The sequence below is a fragment of the Cebidichthys violaceus genome, unplaced genomic scaffold (assembly GCF_023349555.1).
Source record: "Cebidichthys violaceus isolate CVI_PGR_0920_01 unplaced genomic scaffold, fCebVio1.0.p SCAF_57, whole genome shotgun sequence".
Classification (NCBI taxonomy): domain Eukaryota; kingdom Metazoa; phylum Chordata; class Actinopteri; order Perciformes; family Stichaeidae; genus Cebidichthys; species Cebidichthys violaceus.
Window position 1 is genome coordinate 1,305,360 of NW_027176783.1, and position 22,809 is coordinate 1,328,168.

General features: G+C 38.4%; 3 protein-coding genes across 3 annotated transcripts in view; 1 reads left to right on the forward strand and 2 right to left on the reverse strand.

The window, feature by feature from the left end:
- The window catches only part of rfc2 (replication factor C (activator 1) 2), a 4,620-nt gene extending 4,341 nt beyond the window's left edge, over nt 1-279 (reverse strand). Inside the window, exon 1 of the mRNA XM_068732096.1 lies at nt 1-279. This exon is cut by the window's left edge and continues 62 nt beyond it. Within this exon, the coding sequence (XP_068588197.1) occupies nt 1-176 (176 nt within the window). The 5' untranslated portion in view covers nt 177-279.
- Nucleotides 280-1,695: 1,416 nt separating this feature from the next.
- On the forward strand, nt 1,696-15,774 carry usp11 (ubiquitin specific peptidase 11). The gene is made up of 21 exons (XM_068732119.1): nt 1,696-1,943; nt 3,775-3,884; nt 5,213-5,343; nt 5,457-5,574; nt 5,789-5,934; nt 6,124-6,185; nt 6,913-7,012; nt 7,242-7,415; nt 7,778-7,936; nt 8,046-8,270; nt 8,389-8,472; nt 8,724-8,818; nt 8,916-9,119; nt 9,298-9,407; nt 9,508-9,990; nt 10,216-10,286; nt 13,717-13,829; nt 13,924-14,073; nt 14,149-14,264; nt 14,384-14,472; nt 14,583-15,774. Exons 1-21 carry the CDS (start codon nt 1,834-1,836, stop codon nt 14,772-14,774), a joined length of 3,042 nt encoding a protein of 1,013 aa, XP_068588220.1. The 5' UTR covers nt 1,696-1,833; the 3' UTR covers nt 14,775-15,774.
- Nucleotides 15,775-15,871: 97 nt separating this feature from the next.
- Nucleotides 15,872-21,518, reverse strand: LOC137888685 (ER membrane protein complex subunit 3-like). Its single transcript, XM_068732120.1, has 9 exons — nt 21,445-21,518; nt 20,308-20,497; nt 19,805-19,862; nt 19,525-19,618; nt 18,537-18,641; nt 18,140-18,221; nt 17,720-17,799; nt 17,186-17,268; nt 15,872-16,632 (listed from the first exon to the last, which is right to left on the reverse strand). The coding sequence occupies exons 2-9, from the start codon at nt 20,460-20,462 to the stop codon at nt 16,504-16,506; spliced, it is 786 nt and encodes a 261-aa protein (XP_068588221.1). The 5' UTR covers nt 20,463-20,497; nt 21,445-21,518; the 3' UTR covers nt 15,872-16,503.
- Nucleotides 21,519-22,809: the final 1,291 nt, after the last annotated feature.

The following is a 22,809-nucleotide window of genomic DNA, read 5'->3' on the forward strand; positions in this document are numbered from 1 at the left end:
TCCTCGTTCCCGACAATCTCGCTGAGTTTCGTCGGTCGGTACTTCTCCACCCAGGGCAGCTCGTAATGGCCGCCGGAGCTTTTAACCGACGCTTCTCCGGCTCCCGTGTCCGCCTTCTGTCCGCTCTCTGTCGTTTCTTTCTGCTCACATTCAGGCTCCATCATCTCCACCTCCATGTTTGTTTGTTTCTGTCTGTCTTGTTTCTGTCTGTCAGAGCCCGCGAAGAACTTTTATTTTTTTCCCTCCCTGGCAACCGCGCGACAGTAAACCGACGCCTCATTGGCCGGAGCGTTTCTTCTTCTTCTTTTTTGAGGTTTATTGGCGGTTGGCAAACAATGAATTGGTGCATTACCGCCACCAACTGGTCTGGAGGGTGGATCAGGCTGTCCAGAAATAAAATAAAATAAAATAAAACCAAAACATGAATATTCAATTTTTTCCTCCAAAAACAAAAATGCTATTTAGACAATACATTTGTGCGCTTTCTTTGAATTTATCTGTGTGAATACATTATGTCGTCTGGCTTTCTATCTATATATCTATATATATATCTATATATATATATATATATATATATATATATATATATATATATATATATATATAGATATATATATATATATTTATCATCCCTTGGCATTCTGTTTATTTATTTATTTTATTTTTCATTTTATTGTGATTGATTGATATCACCAATATGTCTTCTGTATTAAATTGTTTATAATAAGTAATAATACGTTTTGTTATGAATCTTGGTTGTATTGTAAATCTATGAAATCTATGAAATTAAAAGCTGCAAAAGAAAGTAGAGGCAGAAGACTTTAAACGAATAGTGCTTGAATTTACTAACCTTTAATTTAAACGGAACACCATTTATATTAATTTATTTATTTATAACAATGTTTATTTTATTAACTACAGTGTGCGTACTTTAATTTACTTTCTTACTTGTTATTGTTTTATTTGAGGTAGTTTATTGGATATTATATTTATTTTACTCCTCCGACACATAAGGAATTTCATACAATTCTCAACCTGCCTTATTTGTAAATTAATTATTATTAATTATTAGTATTTTTACTGAAGTAAAGGATCTGAATACTCTACTTCTTCCACCACTGCACAGTGGAAGTCTAAATCATTAGAGGACAATAGTAACAAGTATGTTAAATATGGATATTAATATACTTTTGATACATATTTTCGGCTGAAGGACGCCCCCTAGTGTAGTTACCATGGATATATACATTTGTTTTTATTATCATTTATTTGATGTAGAAATTACTATTTTTTTCTTATCAATTATTTATGTATTTATTTTTACCATGGATGTATAAATTACTTTTTTACTATATATTTCTTTATTTTTACCATGAATGTATAATTTATTTATTTATACATTTTAACCGTGGATTTATAAAACAAAATTGTTTTAACTATCATTTTTATGTTTATTTTTTACCACGGATGTATACTTTTTAATTAGCATTTATTTATGTATTTATTTGACCATGAATAGATCATTTATTTATTTATTTCAACCGTGGATTTAATTTTTTTAAACATTTTATTATCCTTTATTTTTTTTTAACATGGATGTATAGAGAAAACGTAGATACGGATGAAGCGCGCGGAGGCCTCAGACCGGAAGTCGTCATCGCCCTACTGTGAACCACTTCCTACTTCCGCAAACACAACAGCTCCGTGTAGCTTCCCCGTTTTATCGGTTGATCAATGCGGTGGTTGACGTCTGCCTTTCTTTACGTCTCCTTTACTCTATTTAACCATTCTAACAGTTCCGACGTTTAATGAGTGATTGATTGTAAACACGTCATGACGGCCAACAGCCGCTGTTCCGCCGCCGAGCCTCCGGGCCTGGAGACCCAGCGGCGGGAGATCGAGTCTCTGCTGCGGGAGTGTGAGCTCCGCGCTGGGGACAGTTGGTGAGAGTCACACACGCACACACACGCACAGTGACAGGGCTAGCTGTTAGCATCACACGGCTAACTGTTACCTAACGGCTATTAACGGTTATCGACGACAGAGTCGAGCCGCCACGTGTCGTAGATGTGAGGTTGTTGGGACCGTTTTTAACGGCTCTGTGTTCGATGTTAGCTCGCGCTAACCAGACAGACAGACGTTGGTAACTGACCGTTAGCACGTCGGTGCTAACGCTAGCCTGTCATCCAGTTTGGGATGAGACGTTCAGGGTTGACTCGTAAACCTCCACTTTTGTTTTTGTGTATGTATATTATCCCCTGGCATTCTGTTTATTTATTTTATTGTTTATTGTGATTGATTGATATCACTTATGTCTTAGTATTAGATTGTCTACAATATAGAAATTATTTTAAGCTAATTTATGCAAACCCCACTCATTTTAATACGTTTTGTTATGACTAGGTTATCTTGTAAAATTCTGAAATATATGAAATTAAAAGCTGCAAAATTAGTCCCATATTTATTCCTCTAAACGTTTCACATCCGGGTCAGAGATGAAAGAAGTATTCTGAACCTTTTCTGTAGTACAAGTACTTACATGTCCCTGTGGAAGTAGAAGGGTTATAAATAGATACAAGATGAATCAGTTTACGATTTTAGTCTCAACTCAAAAGTAAAAACATCATAGAAGTGTGATCTCTCGTCTTCAAACGTGACGCTGAGTTTGTCCTAATTAAGAACAGTGTAAACACGACCGGACAGCTTTCTATTGTCGCCTCTATTCTTTGTTTTTATTTTCTGTTCACCGTCAACACTTTTGTCAATCCCAGAATAAACCAGGAACCCTGAACGCCTCAATACATTTACTTTACATGAGCACAGTGTTATAGATGATATAAGGTGTTATAGATGATATAAGGTGTTATAGATGATATAAGGTGTTATAGATGATATAAGGTGTTATAGATAGTATAAGGTGTTATAGATAGTATAAGGTGTTATAGATAGTATAAGGTGTTATAGATGAAATAAGGTGTTATAGATGGTATACGGTGTTATAGATGATATAAGGTGTTATAGATGAAATAAGGTGTTATAGATGGTATAAGGTGTTATAGATGATATAAGGTGTTATAATGTTGTTGTTACTGTTTGTTTGTATCATCTTTTATTTGTGAGATTTAGATTGTAGACATGTTGTGATGGTTACAGGAAACCAGACACAGAACAAGATGGTTAGATAGATAGATAGATAGATAGATAGATAGATAGATAGATAGACGCCGTTCCTTTTATTTTTTTACGAGGTGGTAGGGAGCAAAGTGTTTATCTGTCACACTGTTGAAATAGTAATGAGGTCCAGATCAGAGGAAAGAAGTCTTCTGACTCCGACTCTCAGTGAAGTGAAACTAAAAGTAAACCGGTTTAGATTTGATCTGTGGACCAGCTGTGTGTCTGTGACGGTTATCATTTACCTTTTGTTTGTGTATAATAATCTGCTCATCTCCATGTTTGAGTCTCAACAGACTAACTCATGAAAACGCTGTGTGTGAAGCTGAAGAGGTGTTGTTGTTGTTGTTGTATGGTTTGGACTCATGTCATTGTGTACATGAGGGGAGATCATCTGAAATGATTTGTCTATTAATTGGTAAGCTGATCATTGGAGGTGTTTGTTTAATGTTTGTGGTTATTGATTCGTTGTTAACGTTCAGGATTATCAGCTGTACTTCATCTCATGTGATAGTAAACAAATTGTAACGGACATTTTGGTACTCATTTTGTGTGTGTGTGTGTGTGTGTGTGTGTGTGCGCGTGCGCGCGCGCACTCGGCAGGTACGTGATGGAGCGTCGTTGGTATGAACAGTGGAAGGAGTTCGTGGAGACCGGAGACCAGAACTCGTCTTCCTTCCCCGGTCAGATCGACAACACTGAGCTGTTTGAGGGTCAGTGAACGCCTCATGATGTCATCACCTGACAAACACAAACGGCACTCTTCAACTTTCCTACCTCCTACTTCCTTCTTCCTTCTTTCGTTTAAACCAGACTTTAAACTTTAAACCAACTATTTTCTATAATTAGGATAATCTATGGAAGCCCTGAGAGGCAACAATCCATGTGTCTGATTGAAGATGTTTCTTCTTCTGTGTTCATGACTTAAGAACAGGTGAAGAATACATTCTGCCAGGATAACCTTTTCTAAGTTCCTTAAATCTATTTTCTTCTTTAAAAACAGGATCAAGTGTTTGTTGTTGTGATACTCATTTACATTACAGCTGTAACTAAAGCTTCATGTTTCCCTAACGGCACATTAGAGACGATTTAAACACATTTACAGCCAAAAGAAAGACATGAAGGTAAAGTCAGTCACAATATATTTATTAAACTCAATTTTTATATATATATATATATATATATATATATATCCTCACAAATCACACATTTACCATCTGTACGACATAAAGGTGTGTTCACACCAAATGCGTCGACACAAATATAAACGTATATGAACAATAGAATAACAATTTAAACATATATGAACAATAGAACACAAATATAAACGTATATGAACAATAGAACACAAATATAAATGTATATGAACAATAGAACACAAATATAAACGTATATGAACAATAGAACACAAATATAAACGTATATGAACAATAGAATAACAATTTAAACATATATGAACAATAGAACACAAATATAAACGTATATGAACAATAGAACACAAATATAAACGTATATGAACAATAGAACACAAATATAAATGTATATGAACAATAGAACACAAATATAAACGTATATGAACAATAGAATAACAATTTAAACATATATGAACAATAGAACACAAATATAAACGTATATGAACAATAGAACACAAATATAAATGTATATGAACAATAGAACACAAATATAAACGTATATGAACAATAGAATAACAATATAAACGTATGTGAACAATAGAACACAAATATAAACGTATATGAACAATAGAATAACAATATAAACATATATGAACAATAGAACACAAATATAAACATATATGAACAATAGAACACAAATAAAAACGTATATGAACAATAGAACACAAATATAAACGTATATGAACAATAGAATAACAATATAAACATATATGAACAATAGAACACAAATATAAACATATATGAACAATAGAACACAAATATAAACATATATGAACACAACTCTTCACAAAGACTCCTAGTGTCTCTTGCGTCCGTCAGTAAGCATCGATGTGTCTCCTGTTCCTCAGACCTGGACTCGTACCACCTGAAGGAGCGTCTGGTGGAGAACGAGGACTTCATGCTGCTGCCGGCGGAGGCCTGGCACCAGCTGCTGGACTGGTACGGGATGGTGGAGGGACAGCCAGCGCTGGAGCGCAAGGTAACGTCACCTGATACCTGTCAGCCAATCAGAGCCCAGTGTCTTCATCAATGAGTCCAAAACAAGAGAGAGAGTTTAACTGTCTCTGTCTCCTCCCCCCCCCCCCCCCCCAGGTGGTGGACCTGCCCAGTACTCTGAAGGTGGAGGTCTATCCCGTTGAGATCTTCCTCTGTCTCCATAGCAACATGGAGAACGTCATAACGGCTCAGTTCAGCCGCACCGACAGCATACGTGAGTGTGTGTGTGTGTGTGTGTGTGTGTGTGTGTGTGTGTGTGTGTGTGTGTGTGTGTGTGCGCGTGCGTGCGTGCGTGCGTGTGCGTCCGTCACACAGGGCCTCCAGGCCGTCAAAATGGCCGTCACATTTCTCCGTCATTGTTAATAAAGTTCTATTTGCTCCTCTAACTTTTGAACTCTCCTCTAACCACCGTGGCGTGACGTGTGCAGACTCCATCCAGAGGGCGATGTGCGACGCCTTCACGGTGCCTCCGGGCTCAGAGTGCCGTCTGTGGATGAAGAGTTCAGACAGCAGCTGTGAGCGTCTCAGGAACGTCCACGTCAGCGTGTTGGACGCATGCTTGAGCTCCGGGATGGTGAGGAGAAAACTCTGTTTCACTGTCATACATATATAATACATTCATAATATATATACATATACATACATATATAATAATATGATGGAATATATTCCGGTGACTCATCTCTTTACAACTAACTGTGTCTGTCTGTCTGTCTGTCTGTCTGTGTGTGTGTGTGTGTGTGTGTGTGTGTGTGTGTGTCAGACGGTGATCATGGAGACGAGGAATGCTGATGGTACTTGGCCGAGCTCCAGACCTCAGATCATGTAAGAAGACTCTGTCTGTCTTTAATGCTCTTCCTCCTGTTTGTTCCTCCTCTTCCTCTTTGTCTCCTCTTTGCTTTCACTTTTGTTTCCTCTGAAATCCTTTGTGAACTTTTTCTTTCTGTTCTTCACAGGAAACTGAGATGATCTCATTTAAATATATTATATTAAATATATTATTACGTTTATGAAGATAAGAACGTCTTGATTTGTTATGAAACTATCTTTATGTTGATGAGCGGAGCTCCATGTTTACAGTCCAGACTGTTAGTGTTCAACGTGAAACTAAAAGGAATATTATATATATATATATATATATATATATATATATATATAAAAAACTATATTTCACTTCTTCAGTTTTGCAGCCTTTGCTAGAAACAAAAAAGAAGTTTCTTTAAAAGAAGACTTAATTTACAGATCAATAAATCTCAAAGATAAACTCTAATTTTTGATCAAACACACTTAATTTCAACCAACAACATTTTCCTCCTCATCCTTCCTCCCTCCTCTTCTTCTTCTTCTCCTTCCTCCTGCTCATCCTCCTCTTCCTTCTTCCTCATTCTTCCCCTTCCCTCCTCCTCCTCCTCCTCCTCCTCCTCCTCTTCTTCCTCCTCTTCTTCTTCTTCCTCTTCTTCCTCCTCCTCCTCCTCCTCCTCCTCCTCCTCATGAGAACGCTCCGTAGAGCTGATCTGAACTCAGTCTCTCTCTCTCTGCTCTGAACCTTCAGGAGGAACTCTGTGGAAGATCAGGACTCGTATCGAGGACAACCGGGAGTCTGTGGCCTCACCAACCTGGGAAACACCTGCTTCATGAACTCTGCTCTGCAGGTAACACACACACACACACACACACACACACACAGGGTAAATCATCCCCTCTTTATGGTGTGTTTGACTCTAAATGGAGCATCATGTACTAAATGAACATCATGCTGTATTGAAGAAGACTGTAAACTAGAGATTGAGACCATAAACTCATGTTTACAATGTTTACTGAGGGAATAAATCAAGTCATAACCTCTTCCTCCTATCTCCTAACTCCTCGTCTCCTCTGCAGTGTCTGAGCAACACTCCTCCTCTGACGGAGTACTTCCTGCTGAGCTCCTACCTGGAGGAGCTGAACTTCACCAACCCTCTGGGCATGAAGGGCGAGATCGCCGAGGCCTACGCCGACGTCATCAAGCAGATGTGGTCCGGGAGGCATTACTCCGTGGTGCCGCGCGTCTTCAAGGTAACTGAAGAGTCACTGGTTACAAACACACGACGGGGAGGATGAAACCCTGAAGCTGTGGACGTGTGGAGCGTTTCCACAGTAACATACTCTCAAAGAAATGTAACTTGTGTTTCTTCTCTTTAATGAGTGATGTCATCATAACGGTGTTGTTCTGCTCTAAAGACATGTTCTAGTTCTCTACTTCTACTCATCATGGTTCTGTTTCATAGAGCAGGACGTTATGTTCCAGAGAACATGAAGACCACAGAGAAACACCTGAAGCTTCAGACTCTGAACTGCAGAACTGACCTGAACAAACGTGCGTCTCATTCCGTTGCCTGCATTCAGTCTTATTGTCTTGTTGTTGTGTGTCGGTGCAGACGAAGGTGGGCCACTTTGCGTCTCAGTTTCTGGGTTACCAGCAACACGACAGTCAGGAGCTGCTCTCCTTCCTGCTGGACGGACTGCACGAAGACCTGAACCGGGTCAAGAACAAAGAGTACATCGAGCTGCGGGACGCCGAAGGACGACCGGACCAGGTGAGCCGCTCCGCCCTTGCCTGAGCAAACGGCCGACGCTCTCGGCTCGGTTCACGCTGACTTCCGGTTTACGGACACGGTATTAAGACTTCCTCTTCCCGTCCCGCAGGAAGTGGCCGAGGAGGCGTGGCGGAACCACCGACGGCGGAACGACTCGGTGATCGTCGACACGTTTCACGGCCTCTTCAAGTCCACGCTCGTCTGTCCCGAGTGCCACAAGGTCTCCGTGACGTTCGACCCCTTCTGCTACCTGAGCGTCCCACTTCCTGTCAGCAAGGAGCGCGTCATGGAGGTCTTCTTTGTGTCTCTGGACCCCTACGCCAAACCTGCTCAGGTAACACCTGTTTCTCTACTGAAATACTGAGAGCGTCAGGAAACCTTAAGGATACGAGTGTGATATTAATATCTGTGTGTGTGTGTGTGTGTGTGTGCGCGTGTGTGTGTGCGCGCAGCATCGTGTCGTGGTTCCTAAAGCAGGAAAAGTTTCTGATCTCTGCTCTGCTCTGTCAGAGATGACCAACGTACCTTCCACACAGGTCAGTGTGTGTTTAATTTAATATAATAATTTTTTAATTTAATATAATTATTATTATTACATTTTAAATACATATATTTTTTTATTTAATTATTATATATTTAATTATTATTTTATTTTTTTTAATTTAATTTGTTTTATTTGATTTAATTTAATAAAATAAAATATTTTTTGTGTAACCTATTTTTCTGAAACTACAAAGTCTTTTCTACATATCTGTTAACTGTGTGTGTGTGTGTGTGTGTGTGTCAGATGGTGGTAGCCGACGTGTTCAACCACCGTTTCTATAAGATCTACAGCGCTGATGAATGTCTGAGCTGCATTCTGGACCGAGACGACATCTTTGTGTAAGAAAACCCGCCGCTGTTCACCAGCCGGTTCGTCTTTTATTGAAGACACGGTCGTGTGTGAGGTTTTTTTTAATTGTGGCCGCGGTGCGTTCAGGTACGAGCTGAGCGTGCTGGAGGAGCAGCAGGAGGAGCGGGTGCTGCTGGCGCTCTACCTGAGGGAGCGCTCCCACTACAGAGACTACGGCTCCGGCAGCAGCTCCTACGGGACGTCTCTGTTCGGACATCCGCTGCTGCTCAGTGTCCCACGGAGCTGCTGCAGCAGAGAGGAGCTCTACCAGCTGTTCCTGAGGAGGCTGACGTGAGACACACACACACACACACACACACACACACACACACACACACACACACACACACACACACACGTACACACACACACACACGTACTCACACACACACAGAGTCTGTTGGTTTACCTTTATGTGTGTGTGTGTGTGTGTGTGTGTGTGTGTGTGTGTGTGTGTGTGTGTGTGTAGGCGCTATGTGCGACCTCCCGATCCCTCTGAGGAGTTGGAGGAAGAGGAAGAGGAGGAAGACGAGGAGGAAGAGGAGCTGTACAAGACCCAGACCAATGGCATCAGTGATGGTATTGTCTGACATTAATAATAATAACAATGTTTATTAATTGATCTTCATGTTTTTAGCTGCAGCCGCTTCTCTCTGATTGGTTCTGTTCTGTTTTTCAGAGGAGGAGCAGGAGGACACGGAGAAAGCCGGGCCGTCTCAAACACAACCCTGCTGCGGCGATTCGGCGACAAACAGCCAATCGGACGAGACCGCCGCCGAGCGCCGCCCCGACGTCAACCACACGCAGCCCTCACTGGACGACGGCCACGCGGAGCCCGAGAACCAGACCGAGCCGGTCTGTGGCGCCGGAGCCGCCGACGCTGACGTCCTCACTCCCAGCGGGGACTCGAACGGCGGCACCGCCGACGCAGAGCCGCCGGCAGAGCAACCGCATCCGCCACGCGAGACCACAGAAGAAGAAGAAAAAGAAGAAGACAAGCAGGAGGAGGCGTGCTCTCCGAGCCCGCCGGCCAATGAGCAGCCGGCGAAGAGGAAGGCGTGTCGCAAGAGGAGGAAGAGTCTGTTCACCATCCAGGCGGTGAACTCCAACGGGACGACGGAGAGAGGGACGGGGGAGGGAGGGAGCGCCGTGTCCTTCAGCTGTAGGTTCACACACACACACACACACACACACACACACACACACACACACACACACACGTTCATTTGGCAAAAGAGAACAATATTGATATTTTAAAGAAAACTGGACTGCTACTGCAGTCAAACACGTCTGTCACAGTACATCTGTCATTCTTCTGTGTTGATTTAAACATAGATCAGATGGATCTACATTTACCTTGTGATTTAGATGTTCTGTCTCTCCTCAGCTCAGCCCTATGTGGCCATCGACTGGGACCCCGACATGAAGAAGAGATTCTACAATGAAAACGAGGCCGAGGTCAGTGTGAACGTGAAAATCTGCTATTGGTTGCAGACAGTAGCTGCTAAACGTTTTTCTACATACTATATACTATGACTTTTTTCGACATGCTATACTATGACTGTTTTTTCACTTTTTCCGACATGTTATACTATGACTGTTTTTTCCATTTTTCAACATGCTATACTGTGACTGTTTTTTCCATTTTTCAACATGCTATACTATGACTGTTTTTTCCATTTTTCAACATGCTATACTATGACTGTTTTTTTCATTTTTTCCGACATGCTATACTGTGACTGTTTTTTCCATTTTTTCCGACATGCTATACTGTGACTGTTTTTTCACTATTTTCGACATGCTATACTGTGACTGTTTTTTCCATTTTTTTCGACATGTTATACTGTGACTGTTTTTTCCATTTTTCGACATGCTATACTGTGACCGTTTTTTCCATTTTTTGACATGCTATACTATGACTGTTTTTTTTCCCGACATGCTATACTATGACTGTTTTTTCCATTTTTTGACATGCTATACTATGACTGTTTTTTTTTTCCGACATGCTATACTATGACTGTTTTTTCCATTTTTTCCGACATGTTATACTATGACTGTTTTTTCCATTTTTTCGACATAATATACTATGACTGTTTATTCCATTTTTTCGACATGTTATACTATGACTGTTTTTTTTTCCGACATGCTATACTATGACTGTTTTTTCCATTTTTCGACATGCTATACTATGACTGTTTTTTCCATTTTTTCGACATAATATACTATGACTGTTTTTTCCATTTTTTCGACATAATATACTATGACTGTTTTTTCCATTTTTTGACATGCTATACTGTGACTGTTTTTTCACTATTTTCGACATGCTATACTGTGACTGTTTTTTCACTTTTTTCGACATGCTATACTATGACTGTTTTTTCCATTTTTCGACATGCTATACGGTGACCGTTTTTTCCATTTTTTGACATGCTATACTATGACTGTTTTTTTTCCCCTACATGCTATACTATGACTGTTTTTTCCATTTTTCAACATGCTATACTATGACTGTTTTTTCCATTTTTTCCGACATGTTATACTATGACTGTTTTTTCCATTTTTTCGACATAATATACTATGACTGTTTTTTCCATTTTTCGACATGCTATACTGTGACTGTTTTTTCACTATTTTCGACATGCTATACTGTGACTGTTTTTTCCATTTTTTTCGACATGCTGTACTGTGACTGTTTTTTTACTATTTTCGACATGCTATACTGTGACTGTTTTTTCACTATTTTCGACATGCTATACTGTGACTGTTTTTTCCATTTTTTTTGACATGCTATACTGTGACCGTTTTTTCCATTTTTTGACATGCTATACTATGACTTTTTTTTTTCCTACATGCTATACTATGACTGTTTTTTCCATTTTTTCGACATAATATACTATGACTGTTTTTTCCATTTTTTCGACATAATATACTATGACTGTTTTTTCCATTTTTTCGACATAATATACTGTGACTGTTCTTTCCATTTTTTTCGACATGCTATACTATGACTGTTTTTTCCATTTTTTCGACATAATATACTATGACTGTTTTTTCCATTTTTTGACATGCTATACTATGACTGTTTTTTCATTTTTTTCGACATGCTATACTGTGACTGTTTTTTCACTATTTTCGACATGCTATACTGTGACAGTTTTTTCACTATTTTCGACATGCTATACTGTGACTGTTTTTTCATTTTTTTCGACATGCTATACTGTGACTGTTTTTTCACTATTTTCGACATGCTATACTGTGACTGTTTTTTCACTTTTTTCGACATGCTATACTATGACTGTTTTTTCCATTTTTCGACATGCTATACTGTGACCGTTTTTTCCATTTTTTGACATGCTATACTATGACTGTTTTTTTTTCCCGACATGCTATACTATGACTGTTTTTTCCATTTTTTGACATGCTATACTATGACTGTTTTTTCCATTTTTTGACATGCTATACTATGACTGTTTTTTCCATTTTTTTTGACATGCTATACTGTGACTGTTTTTTCCATTTTTCGACATGCTATACTGTGACCGTTTTTTCCATTTTTTGACATGCTATACTATGACTGTTTTTTCCATTTTTTGACATGCTATACTATGACTTTTTTTTTTCCTACATGCTATACTATGACTGTTTTTTCCATTTTTCGACATGCTATACTATGACTGTTTTTTCCATTTTTCGACATGCTGTACTATGACTGTTTTTTCCATTTTTTCGACATAATATACTATGACTGTTTTTTCCATTTTTTCGACATGCTATACTATGACTGTTTTTTCCATTTTTTCGACATGCTATACTATGACTGTTTTTTTCGACATGCTATACTATGACTGTTTTTTCCATTTTTTGACATGCTATACTATGACTGTTTTTTCATTTTTTTCGACATTCTATACTGTGACTGTTTTTTCCATTTTTTTCGACATGCTATACTATGACTGTTTTTTCACTATTTTTCGACATGCTATACTGTGACTGTTTTTTGACTATTTTCGACATGCTATACTGTGACTGTTTTTTGACTATTTTCGACATGCTATACTATGACTGTTTTTTCCATTTTTCGACATGCTCTACTATGACTGTTTTTTCCATTTTTTTCGACATGCTATACTGTGACTGTTTTTTCCATTTTTCGACATGCTATACTGTGACTGTTTTTTTCCATTTTTTGACATACTATACTATGACTGTTTTTTTTTCCGACATGCTATACTATGACTGTTTTTTCCATTTTTTCCGACATGTTATACTATGACTGTTTTTTCCATCTTTTCGACATGCTATACTGTGACTTTTTGTGACGCTGATGCTATTTTCATTTACTTGTCCCCAATTAGACATAATTGAAGGAATGAAGGTAGTAAAAATAATCACAAAAAAAAGGAATTTATTCAAGAAATACTTTGGATAAACAACCACAGAAACAGATCGTTCACTAGAATCTATGTCAGTAATGTAAAATGAAATCATTGCAACAATATCACAGATCACAAAGTAGTTATTGCACAACGACAGCCACTGGTCCACTGAATGCAGCTGTCTGTGTCTTCTCCCCTGATGAGTGAGGGATCAGCTGCAGTTCAAACAGAAGCACTCACAATGACAATGTTAACCCAACATCTCAAGGATGAACTGATTAACATGTGGTGCAACTTCACAGAACACAGAAGTCAACACGCTAACTATGATAAGACCAATGCTGAAGTCACAGTATATAGTACAGCATGTTATAACAAGTCACAGTCACAGTAGGTTGAAACTTTCCCAAAGTGATGTTGGAGACTTCCCAGAACCTTCCGTGCAGAGAGAACGTGAAGGAAACTTCTTCCTCACCGTGGCTTCCTTCTCTCCTTCTCTCCTTCCTCTGTAGAAGTATGTGAAACACGCCAGTATGGAGGTTCCTCAGCAGCAGACCACGGTCCAGCTGCAGGAGTGTATCGAGCTGTTCACCACTGTGGAGACACTGGAGGAGGAGAACCCATGGTAACACACACACACACACACACACTCCCTCGACGTGATAGAAATGAGACAGGTAAATGATAGTGTGTGTGTGTGTGTGTGTGTGTGTTTTCAGGTACTGTCCGGTGTGTAAGAAGCACCAGCTGGCCACTAAGAAGCTGGACCTCTGGTCTCTACCGGAGGTTCTCATCATCCACCTCAAGAGGTTCTCCTACACCAAGTTCACCAGAGAGAAGCTGGACAGCATCGTGGACTTCCCCCTCAGGTGCGCACACACACTCACACACACTCACACTCACCAGTCAGATGATATAATAACAGGTTGTGTGTTGCGTTGCAGAGACCTGGACTTCTCCGGCTGCCTCCTGAGGAAGAGTCTGTCCAATGGAGAGCCTCCGAGCCGCTATGACCTCATCGCCGTGTCCAATCACTACGGAGGGCTCAGAGACGGTCACTGTAGGTCCCTCTGATGATGACTCAATGAGGTCACACCCTCCTTTCATGTCCTTGTTCACTCGTGTGTGTGTGTGTGTGTGTGTGTGTGTGTGTGTGTGTGTGTGTATGTGTTCCTGCAGACACCAGCTATGCGTGGAACAAGGACAACGGTCAGTGGTACTACTTTGACGACAGTAAGGTGACGTACGCCAGAGAGGACCAGATCATGGTGAGTGTTACTTCAATGTGATGATGTCACTAATGTGATGATGTCACTATATTAACGAGTGTGGTTCCATCTCCTGTAGTAGAACCTGAACTCTCCCCGTTGTCCCACAGACCAACGCTGCCTACGTCCTGTTCTACCATCGACAGGACCGGATCAGAACACCCAGCCTGCCCCCCCCCACCAGCAGCCCCGCCTCCTCCTCCTCCACCACTCAGCCCGCCAACGACATCACTTCCTGTAAGGACGAGGACGCAGAGCCGGGCGCCGCCTCCTCCTCCTCCGCCTCCATGGAGACAGACTGAACGTCACTTGATTTGGTTCTTCGTCTCAGTTTTGGGTTTTTCTTTCTTCTCTCCTTCGGGAGAACAACGGGCCTCTTTTCATGTGATTCATTTTGTTTTTTAATTATTATTTTCCAGCAACACTTGAACTTTCTCTGATTACTTCTTGTCCCTCAGAACCTCGTCGGCTCGTGTTTCATCTGTAAGCGGCGAAACATTTGATACTCAGGTAGTTTGATGATCAGGACTCATCATCAATAATTCAGTAGTTATAAATGATGCGTTATTACAACTCAAAGAAACAGAAAGATCTTCACCTTTTGTCTTTAAATGATGAATTAATAACTGGATTCTCAAAGTATTGAGTTTGTAGGTGAAACACTTATTTATACAATTCAGTTATTCATTCAGAATTTAAACAGTCGTTCCATAATGTATCGTTTAAACGTAATCAAACGGTAAACGTTCATCATTGTTCCACATTTGATATCTAAAGTGTAAAAACACGATAGTTATATATTTATTTCTTTGTGTTGAACTGAGTGAGCCGAGTGAAAGGGATTCTGGGTAATCAGAGTGTGTTTATAGCAGATGATTTAATATTGAACAAAGCTGCCAGGGAAGAGAAATTAATGTCTTTGTATATTTTGGTTGTTTTTTTTCTTCTGGTATTTATTTTTTTAAATGGAATGCTTTGGGCGGTCACATGACTTCAGTTTGTTTTGTGATTATTTGAGTTATTGATGGACGATGACGCGTTTATTTTTCATATTTATAGGTGAAGATTTGAGATAATCTGACGGAGTTTAGTCTCCGAGCTCTCACTGATTTTAAAACCAGCTCTGTGTACAGTATTTTTGTAAGAAATGTATTGATATTAATATTATTGTTGTTGCTGGGCGGAGCCGGAGGGAAGCGTGGGCTGATTTCTTTCTTTGGTCTTCCTGTCAAATATCAGATGAAAATATTTTATTGTACTTTCAATCTTTTGATATGAATAAAAGGACGATTATTATCACAATGACACTTTCCTGTCACCTTTTAAATCTTTAATCTCTACTGTTAATAATTATTGACCTTCATGTTTCATGTTGAGCTTCCAAAGACTTAGATCTGCGTCACATGAATCATATCTTTAATAAGTGAAGATCAGGGACATGAGGTCTGACCGCAAAACACAAACACTTACATTTGAACTCTATCTGGTCCGGTCTGCTCAGCGGGTTCCTTCAGAACAGACGAGAGAGGAACCCAGTCAACGTGACGTCACCTTTTTATTTAACGCCTCGACAAAGTGTAGAAAAGTTCTGAGTGCTTCTGTCGTCGGTTAACGAGAGGAACGTGTTCCTGAGACTCAACCAGGTTCTGGGAACCGTTCTAGAACAACTAGAGAACCGGGGTCCTGGAACCCCGAATACACAAAAACAGCAAATATCTGAATGGAAACTCAACGTACATTAAAATAAACAACAATATGTAAGAAGGTCCAGTTAATACTACTTACTCACTTCTAACTGTCAGAATGTATCGACAATCAAACGTGAGCAACAAGTCATTTCATCATCGTCATTAATATTAATCTGAACATTGAAGGCAGTTGCACGTCGTAAGGCTGATGAAGAAAAAAGAAAAAAGGCAGAACGTGAATAAAGTGCCGGAGGTGAAGAATCCAGAGATCAGCTTCGTGGATCTACTGCTGGACTTTTGTGTACGCTGGGTTCCAGAACCTCTCACAGACGTCCCGGTTCTCCTAGAACATGGTGGACTTGATGTCCTGGCTGAAGAAGGTCCCAAAGTTCAGGTCTCTGGACATCAGATCCTCCTCCACGTTCTCCAGAGCCCACTTGTGTTCCACGATCTCCAGCGCCTCCCACTCGCTCTGAGAGACAGAGACAGACAGACAGGTCAGCTCATCTTTAAGGAACAGATGCTCTCTAGAGATTTAATCTGAGTGTGATGTGAGGCATCATGTTAGGACCGGAGTCTCTTCTTCAAACTAGGTTCACCGTCTCAAACCCGATGTGTTCATCAGGAGAACCTTTGATCAAAGACTTTCTAAAGTATCGCTTTCATGAACAGAAACCCAACGCTCAGAAACAACCTGGTTTGTCCGTTCTGGGCTCCAGTAGAAAGATGAACGCCTCATGCTAAGCTAACGAAAACATACGTATTAATATTGCATCCCGCTAAACGTTGTTCATAAACATAACGGTGAAAATGTTTCTGAGCGTCAACAGAAATGGATCGAAGCCGAATATTTGACGGATCAAAACCTGAATTTTGGAAACGATTACATCGATCTGGAGTTATTATGAATGTTTGAATCACTGATGTCTAACTCTATAAACAGTTTAATATGAATGATATCTTTGTTTTTGAGCACAATGAGAAGATTAAAATATGACCCGAGTTTCTTTGTGTTTCTGTCTCACCTTAAACGCCTTGTTGGGGTCGGGGGGCATCGCCATGGCAGCGCCGGTCATCTGGTCCTGCATAACTCGTGATTGGTCGGCAGCTTTAATCACGAAAACAAACGACGGCTTTAAAGTTTAAGTTCACAAAAAACTTTATTTACAGAAATGATTATTTTCTGTGATGAAAAAGTTGAGCTAATATATTATTAATAATAATATATATATTATTATAAATAATATATATATTATTATTAATATGACTCATATATTAATAATATATATATATATATATATAATTAATAATAATATATATATTATGAATTATATATATATATATATTATTAATCACATTATATATATTATTAATTATAATATAATATATATATAATCTTATATTATTAATAATATATATTATTATATAATATTATTAATAATTTATATAAATTAATAATATGATTCATATATATATTATTAATCATATTATTACAAACCTTTTGGAAATAAGGAACGTTGTTTATTAGTGAAATCGACAGAAGGTGAACACGGACTCACCGTTGTCTTGTCCCAGGATGAGGCTGTACATGCTCCTCAGACCAAACACATTGAGGAAATACCACGACGCTGAACTCACCCTGAAAGATCAACAGACGTGAAATATGAAATATAGAAACAGGATATTAAGAAAGAAGGAAAAATCAGCTCGTTGTTATGAAACAATCAGGATCATTTTATTTGTGTTTAAACGTCATAGTGACACTTTATATCACATCTTTATTAGTCACAGACAGTTACGTGAATATTAATTATACATAATATTATATGATGTATATAATAATAAAGTGATCTTTTGGGTCTCTGTTAAAAGATAAACAGCTAATTAATAACATAAATAAAACACTGCTCTGTTATTTATGGAGTTATTATTGTCGTGTTGTGTTCAGGGTCCGGTGGGACGTTACAGTGTTTCTTTACCAGGAGGCGTCCAGTGACAGCAGGTCGATTCCTCGCTGTAACATCGGCTTGAACCTCAGAGTCAGAGGGAACGGAACCTTAGCTGCATGACGACAACAAACACAACGTAAACAAACCGCAAACAAACGCGACGATCAATTTCTGCGTTTCTAAAGCGTCTAAAAGCAATTTGTCCTTCTTTGTTTAATCCTCAGACAAACAAACAGTTTTTATCAGTGAACTATTTGTGACAGTCACGTGATCAAGTTACAAAGATTCATATCAAATAAACGGAGCTTTACACAGCAGCGATGCTGCTGTGTAAACTAAATACTTCTCATTTTTCCACATTGTTGTTTGTTTCTACTGGTGAGAATCTAAACACTGTGCGATGGTGTTAATGTGTTCATGGACTCACTTATGACGAATCCAGAGAACGCCCAGTTGATCCATCCACCAATCACAATCATGGGCAGCACGTTGGTGAGGTTTCCCTTCATCATGTCGGTCAGCATGCTGGTGTCTGTTCAACGTCAACCGTCACAGTGTAAATAAAGTTTAACGTTAACCGTCACAGTATAAATAAAGTTTAACGTTAACCATCACAGTGTAAATAAAGTTTTAACGTTAACCATCACAGTGTAAATAAAGTTTAATGTTAACCATCACAGTGTAAATAAAGTTTTAACGTTAACCATCACAGTGTAAATAAAGTTTAACGTTAACCGTCACAGTATAAATAAAGTTTAACGTTAACCATCACAGTGTAAATAAAGTTTTAACGTTAACCATCACAGTGTAAATAAAGTTTAACGTTAACCGTCACAGTGTAAATAAAGTTTAACGTTAACATCACAGTGTAAATAAAGTTTAACGTTAACCGTCACAGTGTAAATAAAGTTTAACGTTAACATCACAGTGTAAATAAAGTTTAACGTTAACATCACAGTGTAAATAAAGTTTAACGTTAACATCACAGTGTAAATAAAGTTTAACGTTAACCATCACAGTGTAAATAAAGTTTAACGTTAACATCACAGTGTAAATAAAGTTTTAACGTTAACCATCACAGTGTAAATAAAGTTTTAACGTTAACCATCACAGTGTAAATAAAGTTTAACGTTAACCATCACAGTGTAAATAAAGTTTAACGTTAACCATCACAGTGTAAATAAAGTTTTAACGTTAACCATCACAGTGTAAATAAAGTTTTAACGTTAACCATCACAGTGTAAATAAAGTTTAACGTTAACATCACAGTGTAAATAAAGTTTAACGTTAACATCACAGTGTAAATAAAGTTTAACGTTAACATCACAGTGTAAATAAAGTTTAACGTTAACCATCATAGTGTAAATAAAGTTTTAACGTTAACCATCACAGTGTAAATAAAGTTTAAGGCTCACCTGTCATGGGGTTCTTGGGGACGACCTTCCTCTTGATCTTCTTGAAGAAGCCGGTCTCTGAGTCGTTGAAGAAATGTTTCCTCATCGCGAACGACTGAAGCAGAGAAGACAACAGATCAACTCTCTTTACACACACACACACACACACACACACACACACACACACACACACACACACACACACTCTACTGGAGTCCTTCAGGGTGTAATGTCTACGATACATATTATATAATATATATATATACATATATATAAATATATACATAGCGTGGTCTCTCACCTGTCGGGGGATGTACTTTCCGTTCTCTCGGAGGATTCGGCTGCGTAGGAGAACCTGACTGAAGAGAAACACCAACATGACCTCAGATCAGCATCACTACAACAGAGACTACTCGTCTACATGAAGTCATGCTACACCATTACTCATGTATTACTCATGTATTACCATGTATATATATATATATATATATATATATATATATATATACATATATATATATATATATATATATATATATATATATATATATATACATATATATATATATATATATATATATATATATATACATGGTATATATACATGGTATATATACCATGTATATATACCATGTATATATATATATATATATATATATATATATATATATATATATATATATATATATGTGTGTGTATATATATATATGTATATATACACACACACACACACATATATATATATATGTATATATATATATACACACACACGCGTAAACGTAGTAACACCTGAACTCGTCTCACCTGTCAGAGACCTGCTCCAGGTCGACCTTCTTGTCGCTGTGCAGCAGCTGGGTGACGTAGTGACGGATGATCCCCACGAAGAAGGTGATGAAGACGATGGGCAGCACCACCCACATGCGAATGCTGGAGTCCAGCAGGAGCTCCGGATCGGCCATCGCTCTGTTCAACCAGCCAAGAGGAGGACGTCGCTCTGGAAGAGGAAGAGAACTCTGTTTACATACTCCATCCTCTGACCCCTGAAACACAGGTCACTGAAGGTCACTGTAGTTTACTGTAGTTCTTTGTAATTTATTGTAGTTCACTGTAGTTTTTGTAGATCATTGTAGTTTATCATTGTAGGTTATTGGAGCCAGAATCAATCAGCAAAGGACGTCGGCTTACATGGTGTGTTCAAGGACACTTTCATATACGTCATATTAATGATAGCAAACCTAGTAAGTAAATAAAAGTAAACGTAAAATAATAAATTAAATAAAAACACATGTAGAGCTACATAAAATATGTATGTTTAATAAATACAATACAATGATTTAATAATGGAAGAGAAATACAAACAGTTGATTTCACTGTTTTGCATTTTCAAAGCAGGACTTTTACTTTAATTGAGTATTTTTAAACTGCAGTACTTCTAGATCAGAGTACTTCAACTGCAAATAAACGATACTAAACGTTACTCTTCCTTCAGGGACAGTTAGAGTTAATAATCAACAGCTACACGACGGAACATCTGAGCAGATGAACGTCAAACACAGAGACTCAGTGACCAACAGACCTGTTGTAACGGCTAACCGCTAACCGCTAACAGCTAACCAAAACAACCGGACACGACTGAAGCTCCTGTTGCCTTTAACGGAACAAACTGAAGCTAAGCTAGCTAGCTCGCTACTGACACCTGCGCACTCCCCACTAACCAACAGCCAGCTAACAGCTAGCGTTAGCATCAGGCGCTGTTTCTCCGTAGAGAAAGTTAGCTAGAGCTAAGTGAGCTAAAGCTAAAGACTCGGTTAGCTTACCGGGTCACTCGTTAACCTTTGAATTACCGGATCTACGAACCGTTTGTCTCGGTGTCAGTTTGTTTTTTGTGTTGCTGATAATATCCCGCATTAATGTCTGTGTTTTAAATCAGCGTTAACTCACCACATTTAGGAACGTTTGCTGCTGCAACAAACACGTTCCGCAACTGTTTCAAAAACTCGACGAAGCACTTCCGGTTCGACCGGAAACACTGAACACGTGATTCGCAGTGTTCAAAAATAAAATTAATTTTGCTACATTTTTGTATGCAAAAAATGCAGTGCTTTATCCTCACAAATAAGCATAGATAAATACAAAAATAAAATAAAGTGAGTGAATAAAAACATCAAGTATTCAGATCCTTTATTGCAAGTACTAATATTAATACCACACTGTAAAAATACTTCATTACAATTACAAGCCCTGCTTTCGAAAAACTTACTAAACAACTAAATGAAGTAAAAGTATTTATTAATCAGTAAAACGTTTAACTAGTATACAACATTCACCTCTGAGAAGTAGTGGAGAAGTATACAGTGTCATATAATCGTAATACTGAAGTACAAGTACCCCGAATGCGTACATAAGTCCACTACTTGTGAAGATGGACCCTTCATATCATGCGTTCATCTCACCTTCTGCTCTCATGGAGTGAAACAGTGACACCTGCTGGTCTCCTGAGGAACTGACTGTGATGACTGCAGAGGGAAGTTCTGTGTCCAAGCAGAACGGCTACATTATGCTGAATTCATATTTTAATAGAAATAACATGTTCCGAAAATTCTACAGAATTAGAAATACACGTTGTTTTTTTCTGATTTATGGATATATATAACATATGTATTTATTTATTCTAGGAAAAACAAACCAGGGTTGTTTGTCACACTTTTATTTTTGTGCCGCTTGTTTCCTCAGCTGGCAGTTAAACTCAGGATGTGACGTCATCGTTTGTGTTCAGCGGGTTCTATTGAATGTTGAGCTTTACATATTGAGTGGTTGATTTCTTACATCTACAGGTTATGAGACGAGCAGCATAAAAATAAAAGTGTGACAAACAACCCTGGTTTGTTTTATACTGGAAGAAATGAAAAACACAAATAAGAATAAAAAGAGGATGTATTTCTAATTCTGTAGAATTTATCAAACCTATTTCTACAGACTGGCTTTATGTCACTTTACTGCTTTATTTTTATTAGTTGATTTTACTAAATTATTAATTTAATTTAATTTAATTTAATTTAATTTAATTATATTTAATTTCATTTTATTTCATTTCATTTCATTTCATTTCATTTATTTCTTAGTTTATTTTTATTGTTTTCCCCCGTTTCTTCCCAGGTTTAACTCTTCTCTTAGTTGTCGTGCTTTGTTTACTGAGCGTTCTGTTGTTTTATTGCTTTGTTTTTGTTACTTTGTCTGTCAAAGTACTTTGTAAACTCTGTTTTTAAAGGTGCTACATGAATAAAGTTATTAATATTGTATTATTGT